Source organism: Gigantopelta aegis, chromosome 2 (genome assembly GCF_016097555.1).
Source record: "Gigantopelta aegis isolate Gae_Host chromosome 2, Gae_host_genome, whole genome shotgun sequence".
In the NCBI taxonomy this organism is placed as follows: domain Eukaryota; kingdom Metazoa; phylum Mollusca; class Gastropoda; order Neomphalida; family Peltospiridae; genus Gigantopelta; species Gigantopelta aegis.
The window spans coordinates 50,049,116-50,060,580 of NC_054700.1; the positions used below are offsets into that span (position 1 = coordinate 50,049,116).

An 11,465-nucleotide genomic window follows, 5' to 3' on the forward strand; every position below is an offset into this window, starting at 1 on the left:
TTACTGAGCCACCTTTGTGAAACATGTACAACTGTCTTTTAACATATAAATAATATAATATGTAGGGTCTCCACGAGTACTCGAGTAAGGGCCGAGTCTAGCATCACTCGAGTCCGTGCAAGGAAGAGCACCCTCATATACATACACGCCATTTTGCCATACTAATATGGTTGCCGCCAGTTACACTATAGGGATATGAGACATGGAGGGAAACCAAAAGTCCAGTATGTGGAATGCAATACAATTGCATGATTTGGCATCGATTTTCAGCGCTGGAATTAAAATATATAATACTGTTTTACTTTATTCCTTAGTTTCATTATCATCTAGTGTAAGCAGGGCCGTAGCCAGCAGGGGGCAAGGGGGGGGGGGGGGGGGGGGGGGGGGGGGGGGGGCATTTGCCCCCCCCCCGAAAAAAATCCGGAAAGCATTATAGAAACTTAAAAGAAAATTCTCTTCTTAACTGTTTAAGGAGTTTTAGTCTATTAACTACTCAGTTGCCCCCCCCCCCCCCCCCAAACAAAAAATCATAGCTACGACCCTGGTAAGTGTCGGGTAGCCTACTCTGGTCCGGGTCAAGTTTGACCCTCGAGCACTCAAGTCAAATATTTTCGACTCGTGGAGGCCCTAATAATGTGATACTAAGTTACTAACATCATGGGCAGATTTTGATATCAGCCTTATTTGTAATATTTTTTCTTTTGTGATATAACTTATATTTACGCTTTTATAATTAAATTTCCGTTACATTCATTTAGAGAATAACTAACGAGCTACGAGGAATTATGAATTATCTGTCCCGAGTGAATGAATGTTGTAAGGCGAGGGTTTTACAACATTCATTCACAAGGGACAGATAATTCACAATTCCTCGTAGCGAGTTGGTTATTCTCTTTATTACCCATTGTCAATTTTAACTGATTTTTAATGTAAAAATTCCTCTGGAGTCTACAACATCAGCCATTACGTGATATAATCTTACGCACATTACATGACGTAATGTAAGTGACGTCATAGCATAACGGCGTTCTCTTTACAGCCAAATGTTTACAGTACAAAATAATACAACTGTATTTGCATTTAAAAATAATTATTTTTATATATTATTAAAGCCGCTGCTTATGAAAATATACCATTTCATGTTTACGAAACAAATGAGTCCATTTGTTTTTGTAAATCTTTGTAGATCGTATAACGTATGTGTAATCTGACTCATGAATAAAACAATTATATGAATGAAAGTGAAGTTCCGGCCATGGCAAGCAACCAACCAAACGTCGTGATTTTAAAGCCAGCCAATCAGTGGCTGTAGAAGCAATCTGCACACTGTGCAGAGATCGAAAAAATATTACCCCGTATATTTGAGCCCATATGGGTAATAATACAATATAACGTCATCCCATTGGTCCAGCAATGGGAGTTTGTTCAATTCTCGATGAATGTAAGAATTACGTCGTCGGGGAACGTCATACCTGATGACGTCATTTTCTATTGGTAATTTGTCTTAATGAGCGTTATTGTTTTAATCTGGGTATGAACAACAAAAAACCCCAAATCATCCGCAAATTTATATCCTCGCGGTATGGGTTTTGACGCAACGATCTCGCGTAGTGTAAAAATAATGATGTTTTTCTTGTTATTATTTACAGAGACATAACCTAATGTATATATATTATTAAAATATAAACATTAAATTCAATATATAGTGAAATTTTTAGTTTTAGTTTTAGCTTACATGTGCATACTGTAATATTCTAACCTTTTTGACGTATGTATTTTGACGCGGAACATCCAGATAACTTGTGAATGACCAATATTCAAGAAAAACAACTCCAACTGGAAACGATGTGTGGTGGTCCATAAATTCCATATTAATAATACACGTAAAAAATAGCACAATTAAAATACATTTTAACCAGATTGTCACATGTAAACCATATAGCCCAGTGCAAATAGTCACTATTTGTACATTGATAGGGTGGGAGTAAATCCGACAGCCATTCGAGACTTTGTTGTTTGTTTATTAGTAGTAGTATTCAAACCAATGTCCACTTTACATTTCATGTGAAATAGCTATTATTTTAAGATGTAATATGCACTTGAACGTCAGTTAAGCCTGACCCAATATAATCGTATGCAGTGCATGTATAATGACAGGGGACGTCCATAGAAATAGATTGAGGTAGGGGTGGTCTAATTGTCTTGTGTTGATTTCATTAGTAGCAGACGACAATATTTCGTGCAGCAGGTGAGTAAAATTCATTGTGAAACTTTGGAGATACAGAGATGTTTATGCATGTTAAAAAAGTGCCTTACGGAAAATAGTACTTTTAATTACATGGTATTTTTAATTGTTTATACTTACCGCAAACTGGCAAATTATAAACATTGCTTTATTCTTATCAATAAAAAATACTTCCGTCAACAAAAACGTCTGCATTTGACGTCATAGTTTTTCTTTGATGACGCACAATTACTATTTAAAGATAGCGCGCCAAAATACATACCGGGTCATAATACATGTATACATACTGAGACGATATTAGAACGGCTTCGCCAATTCACAGAATTTGTGGCTGATTTGTTTGGTTCATACCCAGTTACTGACATCACGGGCGGATTTCAGTATCAGTCGTATTTTTTTTTCTTTTTTCTTTTGTTATATTTACGCCTTTGTACCTATGCAGATTTAATGACCTCTGTTATAATTATAGATATATGTACGCCTTCGTGCCTTTTGACATCTAATAGCCGCCGATTGATTAATCAGTGTGCTCTAGTGGTGTCGTTAAACGACAAACTTTGTTGTTTGTTGCCTTTGTGCCTATGCAGATTTAATGACCTCTGTAGGCCTATAGTTATATATATATATATATATATATATATATATATATATATACTGAACAAAATAACTGTACACGCAACTTTAATTCCAGACCGCCATTACTAGATATTCAAATGACGTAAGAATATGTGGCGCGGTGTATTTTTGAATGGAAATGACGTCAAACTCGAATTAAAGTTGCGTATACAGTTTACACAAAAACGTTGTATTAAGCTTGAGCTTATATTATAAAGAGATTATAACATCGTGTATTTCGGTATCGTCAATATCATATATTAGGAATAAAAATACTCGCATAATACAATTTGTATTCCTAATATGATATTGACGATACCGAAAAACACTCTGGTAATAACCTCTCCTTATATATATATATATATATATATATATATATATATATATATATATATATATATATATATATATATAATTAAATTTCTGTTACATTCATTACAACGTAACGTCATCTGATTGGTCCAGACGTAGCAACGGGAGTTTGTTCATTTTTCGATGAACGTAAAAATTACGTCGTTAGGGAATAAACATGCTAATAATAACACTAAAACGTCATACTTTATTTTGAATAATTTTTATCCATAAACAATAACGCTTATTAAGACAACTTGTCCATATAAAATGACGTCATCACATATGACGTTTCCTGACGACGTAATTTTTACGTTCATCGAAAAATTAACAAAGTCCCGTTGCTACGTCTGGACCAATCAGATGACGTTACGTTGTAATGAATGTAACAGAAATTTAATTATATATATATATATATATATATATATATATATATATATATATATATATATATATATATATATATATAGATAGATAGATAGTTTTACAATGTCTTAGGTGCATCTCTCCACAAATATAAAAATAACGTCAGTGAACATAATTTTCACTTCAGTAGTTTTATTTAATTTTCCTTTAACAGTGAAACTCCTGCAAACTGGACACCCTCGTAACCAAGTAAAATGTCCGGGTTTAAGAGGTATCTGGTTTAGAGAGGTTAAGTTATGTACGAGGTGCGATCAAAAAGTTCCAGACTGTTCCTGTTGCGAACGGAGCGCGACATGGCCATGCACGTGCAGCAGTGACTTTCGTCACGCGTTCAACATCGGGATCAGTGTTACAAGCTTTTTTGTGACCACATGTACTTGCTTGTTTGCGATTTCACTATGGACCTGAAACTTGAACAGAGAGCAAACATCAAATTTTGTGTCAAACTCGGGAAATCAGCAACGGAGACTCTCGAAATGCAAGTGGTTTTTGCTGTTTTAGAGGCCTAGTATCGGAACTTTTTGATCGAACCTTGTACGGTACTGATTTTTAAAAAAAGACAGTGAAAAATGTCCGGTTGGGGGGAATTCCGGTTTATAGAGGGTCCGGTTTTGAGAGATTTCACTGTATATGACTTGTGTATTTTTGTTAGACGGACCAATTGCTTGTTTTACTTGATTTTACTATAATCGAACTCTGTTATGTATTTGTCTTGATTTGTTAGATTTGTTGTTCATTACAAGTATCGCTCCACCAGTGGTAAAACGCTCACCTGATGCATGTTAATCTAGGATCGATCCCCGTTGGTGGATCCACTAAACTATTTCTCGTTCCAGCCAGTGTTCCATAACTGGTGTAACAAAGGTCGTGATATGTACTATCTTGTCTGTCATAGGCGTACGGACTCCCATTTTTGTGAGGGGGGTGGGGGTGGCAGGCTGGCTTTTGTCCGAATAAAACGAATATGCCCGAATCAGGATAACAACATTAGTCTTATTCATATTAGCATTACTACCAAACAGCTATATAGGGTTGCAAACGAATCACTACGCATTTGTACATGGTTTACAACTAATTTTGAGGGTAGAGGAAATACATGATAAAAAGGTCTCAGTTTAGCACATTTTGCCCGAATGTCTGTATCATTTTTGCCTGAATTTGAGGTTTTGCTCCAGCATTAGGGGAGGAGTAGCCCCTCCCTCCCCCACCCCCCGCCCCTCTGTCTCGTACGCTTATGTCGTCTGTTGGATGGTGACTATAAAAGATCCCTTGCTGCTAATAATAAAAAAAGAATCTCACGAGGTGGCAGCAGAGTGCTTCCTGTCTCATTATCTGTGTGGTCCTTAATCAAATTACTCCTGGAGCATGTAACGTCCCCTAAATCACCCTCCATATTTGGTGAGGGGACCATCTGGGCCATCATAAAAATCAGGGTGGACATTCTGATTCCTGGCAATAAGTGAGAAATATGACCACAAAATTAACATGGTGAAAAAGTGACCAAAAATTAGGGGTAGGGGAAATTGAATTATATGTTCAATGCGTATAACCATAATTAAAATGGTTATGCAAAAAGTGTTTTTAGTTATAATAATTAAATATCAAAATCATTGAGTGTTTTTGCCAGAAAGAATGTTTTGTGTATGGCGCTATGAAATTGCATATTTACAATGTGTGTGATGAATACAACCGCATTCGACAGGGGGTATGGGGGGGGGGGGGGGACTCCCCCAGAAAGAAAATGAGTTAGGGTTAGGGTCTAGAATCATTAACTTTGTTAAAAGGTTAACTTAAAAAATGTTTTTAAAAATCTGAAAACAAATTTGAGTAGGGCACCATACCCATTTTAGCCTCTGGCAGAAAGCCTGCTGAATTATGGATTGACATAGTCGTCAAACGTTTACTACTGACTCGAGAGCCACACTAAATGTTCGTAAAGTTTTCTTTTTTACTTCTTTTTTTCTTCTTTTCTTTTTTGTCAGGCTGAGTAGTAATGATCGCTATTAGGCTTAGCCCCGAATGTTCAACTCTAGCCTGTATCAAGTTCATTCCTGGACGATATTCGGAAGAATTAGCAGAGCAAACCCCTGGGAAATATAACTAATTGTGTTTGGCAACACTAGTTGCTTCCAAAAAAAAGAAATAATAATAATAATAAAAAAAAATAAAAAAAAAAAATGAAAAAGAAAAACTTTAAACAAAATTCAGAACTATTTTTTTAAATTTGTTTTCTCTAATTATAAACTGTTTTTATAACCATCAAATATAATAAATTTTTTGTTACCACCTCCTTCGTATATTACCTGATAGTATTTGGGTTTTTTTTTTACCGAGCCACCTTTGTAATATCGGTAGTTTTTTAAAAATATAAATGGTATAACATAATACTAACATCAGTCTTGTTTTCTCTTTTTTATATTTACGCCTTTTCACCTTTGCCAGTTTACTGATATCAGTATTGTACATGTTGTATTGTATATTTTACTGTTCCTTTATACTTCTCACCCACTGTAGATCCGCAACTGACAATTTTATTCTTCATACATGTTTTGATATATTCTTAACTTTTTTGTGGTTTGATATATTGGACTTTTTTATAATATTAATTTTTTTTTACATATATTTATTTGTGTTATATTTGTGTTATCGGTAATAGTAGTAGTGTCAGATATGAATGACAAAACGGTCATGGCCCGTCTCTCTCTGTCCGTCTGGCTTTCTGTCCGTCTGTCTCTCTCTGTCTGTATCTGTGTCTGTCTCTCGGTCTCCTTGTGTGTGTGTGTCTCTCTCATTAATTTGGAATGGTGTCTTGTCCACTCATGCCTTATGTGCTTGCCTTATTGGTTCGAACCATCTAAGAGGACCCATTTTGATATTGTTTCTTCCACCGTCCCTACCAGAGCCCCACGACTGGTATATCAATGGTCGTGGTATGTGTGTCCTGTCTGTGAAAAAGTGCATATAAATGATCCCTTGCTGGTGATGGAAAGATGTAGCTGGTTCTCCTAAGAATTAACATTAAAAGCTTAGCCGATAATTAATAAATTGATGTGCTCTAGTAGCGTCGTCAAACAAAACAAACTTAAGCTTTATTTCGCTTACTTTGAAAATAAAGTAGCTACTTTATGTGCATGTGTATTTTGAAAAACATGACGACACTGGTTTTATCTGCTAATAAAAATTGTAAAACGATTACACCATTCACTCGTGTCTGATGCACACGTCTATCGTGTAGAAACCCCACAAAACAGAACAAAAAACCAACCCAAAGCAACAAACAAACAACAAACAAACCAAACCTAATAAAACCAAAACAGAACAAAACAAAACAAACAACAGGCCTTTCAGCTTATAGAGCTCCGCTATTTATTCTTCAATTTTGTCAGTAGGCTTTCTATTTTCTCTCTATACCCCCCCCCCCCCCCCCCCCCCTCTCTCTCTCTCTCTCTCTCTCTCTCTCTCTCTCTCTCTCTCTCTCTCTCTCTCTCTCTCTCTCTGTAGTCTAGCATTCTAACTTTTGAGCTACAACATAGTCCAGTTAATAACGTTTAGAGTTTTAGTTCTGTTGAATATTTTTCATTACTCTTGTTCCTGGCGTAGATTCTTCTTGTTCCATATTTTGCAAAGCCCTGCAGTTTTAACAATGGATTTCTCCATCTCTTCGATGGTAGTTGGGAGTTCTCTTCCCTTGGTGTCTGGCAGAAACAACACAAGGAATGCAGCCAGAATGAATGAATGAATGAATGAATGTTTAACGACACCCCAGCACGAAAAATACATCGGCTATTGGGTGTCAAACTATGGTAATGCAAATAAATAAAGTGATGATCAACATCAATATAAAAATTCAAGACTTAAACAAAAACAGTGTAAAGAACTGCAAAAATACAAATATCACAGAATTTTACGGATACTGAATTCTACTCAAAACTTCAATTTTGTGCTGTATTGGCCATTCTCAAAGAGAATGTTACACCCCTGCACCACGATGAGGTTACAGCAAATGCGTCGGAAAATGCAGCCAGAAGACACATACAACGAAACAAGGCTCCTGGACTCCCAAATGAACCTTCGACTCTAAAGAAACAACACAATATAAGGATCATAATCATGATCGTCATCATCATCATCATCATCATCATCATCATCGTAAAAGACTAAAGAAAAACGAGAACATGCAGATCTACTAGTCACCCAAACATATTAAAGTAAACAAATAATACTGTTTGTATTATATATATGTAAGTTGAGAAATTTCGATATGCATTACCTACATTTATTTAGAGAGGAAAATCACCAAGATTACCAAGATCATCATCATCATCATCATCATGATCGACTGTTCCACTTTATCCTTATGGTCCGTCCTCAAATAAAAACAAGATTACACATTCACTCTCTCCTACCCCACAGCGAACGTAAGCAACCCTTTATCAAATTTACATATATACTTAGCCAAAAGAGTTTAGCAATGTGGTAAATGTGTTTAAATAAAAGAAACCTCGAGACTTGCAAAATGAAATCAGACACTGGATTTAATTGAGGCATCAATTGTCCGTATAAGTAGCGGGAGCTTCTCAATACAAAATGAATCGTGTGACTGTCACGTTGTTAAATGATGCTTGGGGGTCCATACACGAAGATCTGAATATTATCCGTAATGCGTCCGGGCATATTGGGCATATTGCATGTTGACAGCGGTAGAACGTCGGCTCATGCTTCTGATGAGATGGTGGATCTCTGGGATAGTGATAGACATCCATTCACGAGTTAAAGCATGTTGACAGCGGTACAACGTCGGCTCATGCTTCTGATGAGATGGTGCATCTCTGGGATAGTGACCGACATCCATTCACGAGTTCAAGCATGTTGACAGCGATACAACGTCGGCTCATGCTTCTGATGAGATGGTGGATCTCTGGGATAGTGACAGACATCCATTCACGAGTTAAAGCATGTTGACAGCGATACAACGTCGGCTCATGCTTCTGATGACCCTTTGTTTTAATATGTACACTTGGGCCCAAATTCATAAAACATTGCTAAGCTTAAAGCCGCAGACCCTAGTTTCAGCCCGTGAAAATGGACACGAAGTTTAGTTATAACACAGAGAAGCTAAAGTCTGTGATGTATAAACTAACTAGAGCTTGTCTTTATAACCATTACTTCTCAGACGAACATGCGTTTGTTTAAAATTATGAAAAATACATTTTTGGGTATTATAAAAACCCGAATGACTAGAACCACTTCAGGTGTACGAAAACAAATATTCTAAATAATAAAATGTAACTTTTTCTAATTAAAATTTTCAAGAAGAACAAAAAAACAACAACATCAACACAAAAATACAACAACGACAGCTTTAATGGTGACAAATACGTCGTCGTGTTTAAAATTAGGGTCTGTCCCTTTAAGCCTAGTTGGTTGCTAAACTGCCCTCTAACTATCAGCGTGTCTCTAGTTGGTTGCTAAACTGCCCTCTAACTATCAGCGTGTCTCTAGTTGGTTGCTAAACTGCCCTCTAACTATCAGCGTGTCTCTAGTTGGTTGCTAAACTGCCCTCTAACTATCAGCGTGTCTCTAGTTGGTTGCTAAACTGCCCTCTAACTATCAGCGTGTCTCTAGTTGGTTGCTAAACTGCCCTCTAACTATCAGCGTGTCTCTAGTTGGTTGCTAAACTGCCCTCTAACTATCAGCGTGTCTCTAGTTGGTTGCTAAACTGCCCTCTAACTATCAGCGTGTCTCTAGTTGGTTGCTAAACTGCCCTCTAACTATCAGCGTGTCTCTAGTTGGTTGCTAAACTGCCCTCTAACTATCAGCGTGTCTCTAGTTGGTTGCTAAACTGCCCTCTAACTATCAGCGTGTCTCTAGTTGGTTGCTAAACTGCCCTCTAACTATCAGCGTATCTCTAGTTGGTTGCTAAACTGCCCTCTAACTATCAGCGTGTCTCTAGTTGGTTGCTAAACTGCCCTCTAACTATCAGCGTATCTCTAGTTGGTTGCTAACTGCCCTCTAACTCACAGCGTATCTCTAGTTGGTTGCTAAACTGCCCTCTAACTCACAGCGTATCTCTAGTTGGTTGCTAAACTTCCCTCTTAACTATCAGCGTATCTCTAGTTGGTTGCTAAACTGCCCTCTAACTCACAGCGTATCTCTAGTTGGTTGCTAAACTGCCCTCTAACTCACAGCGTATCTCTAGTTGGTTGCTAACTGCCCTCTAACTCACAGCGTATCTCTAGTTGGTTGCTAAACTGCCCTCTAACTCACAGCGTGTCTCTAGTTGGTTGCTAAACTGCCCTCTAACTATCAGCGTGTCTCTAGTTGGTTGCTAAACTGCCCTCTAACTATCAGCGTATCTCTAGTTGGTTGCTAAACTGCCCTCTAACTATCAGCGTATCTCTAGTTGGTTGCTAAACTGCCCTCTAACTATCAGCGTATCTCTAGTTGGTTGCTAAACTGCCCTCTAACTCACAGCGTATCTCTAGTTCGTTGCTAAACTGCCCTCTAACTCACAGCGTATCTCTAGTTGGTTGCTAAACTGCCCTCTAACTATCAGCGTATCTCTAGTTGGTTGCTAAACTGCCCTCTAACTCACAGCGTATCTCTAGTTGGTTGCTAAACTGCCCTCTAACTCACAGCGTATCTCTAGTTGGTTGCTAAACTGCCCTCTAACTCACAGCGTATCTCTAGTTGGTTGCTAAACTGCCCTCTAACTCACAGCGTGTCTCTAGTTGGTTGCTAAACTGCCCTCTAACTATCAGCGTGTCTCTAGTTGGTTGCTAAACTGCCCTCTAACTATCAGCGTATCTCTAGTTGGTTGCTAAACTGCCCTCTAACTATCAGCGTATCTCTAGTTGGTTGCTAAACTGCCCTCTAACTCACAGCGTATCTCTAGTTGGTTGCTAAACTGCCCTCTAACTCACAGCGTATCTCTAGTTGGTTGCTAAACTGCCCTCTAACTCACAGCGTGTCTCTAGTTGGTTGCTAAACTGCCCTCTAACTATCAGCGTGTCTCTAGTTGGTTGCTAAACTGCCCTCTAACTATCAGCGTATCTCTAGTTGGTTGCTAAACTGCCCTCTAACTATCAGCGTATCTCTAGTTGGTTGCTAAACTGCCCTCTAACTATCAGCGTATCTCTAGTTGGTTGCTAAACTGCCCTCTAACTATCAGCGTATCTCTAGTTGGTTGCTAAACTGCCCTCTAACTCACAGCGTATCTCTAGTTCGTTGCTAAACTGCCCTCTAACTCACAGCGTATCTCTAGTTGGTTGCTAAACTGCCCTCTAACTCACAGCGTATCTCTAGTTGGTTGCTAAACTGCCCTCTAACTCACAGCGTATCTCTAGTTGGTTGCTAAACTGCCCTCTAACTCACAGCGTGTCTCTAGTTGGTTGCTAAACTGCCCTCTAACTATCAGCGTGTCTCTAGTTGGTTGCTAAACTGCCCTCTAACTATCAGCGTATCTCTAGTTGGTTGCTAAACTGCCCTCTAACTATCAGCGTATCTCTAGTTGGTTGCTAAACTGCCCTCTAACTATCAGCGTATCTCTAGTTGGTTGCTAAACTGCCCTCTAACTATCAGCGTATCTCTAGTTGGTTGCTAAACTGCCCTCTAACTATCAGCGTATCTCTAGTTTCTTGATAAAGGCTAATAAGCTGCGTTCACACTTACACTTTAAACTATAGCTAGTTAAAATGTAAGTGTGAACGCGATCTTTTCACATACTGATTTAGCCTGCTAGGGTCAGACTGTCAAATGCCACGATGAAGTTGACCAACTCGACGGTTGCGTTTTAATTTCCCCAAATCCCGACTTACGACAGTTGCTC

General features: G+C 38.2%; 1 protein-coding gene across 1 annotated transcript in view; it reads right to left on the reverse strand.

The window, feature by feature from the left end:
* Window positions 1-7,216: 7,216 nt before the first annotated feature.
* The window catches only part of LOC121388885, an 8,233-nt gene continuing 3,984 nt past the window's right edge, over window positions 7,217-11,465 (reverse strand). The window contains exon 3 of the mRNA XM_041520417.1: window positions 7,217-7,332. Coding sequence (XP_041376351.1) covers window positions 7,217-7,332 — 116 coding nt within the window. The remainder of the gene's footprint in view (window positions 7,333-11,465) is intronic.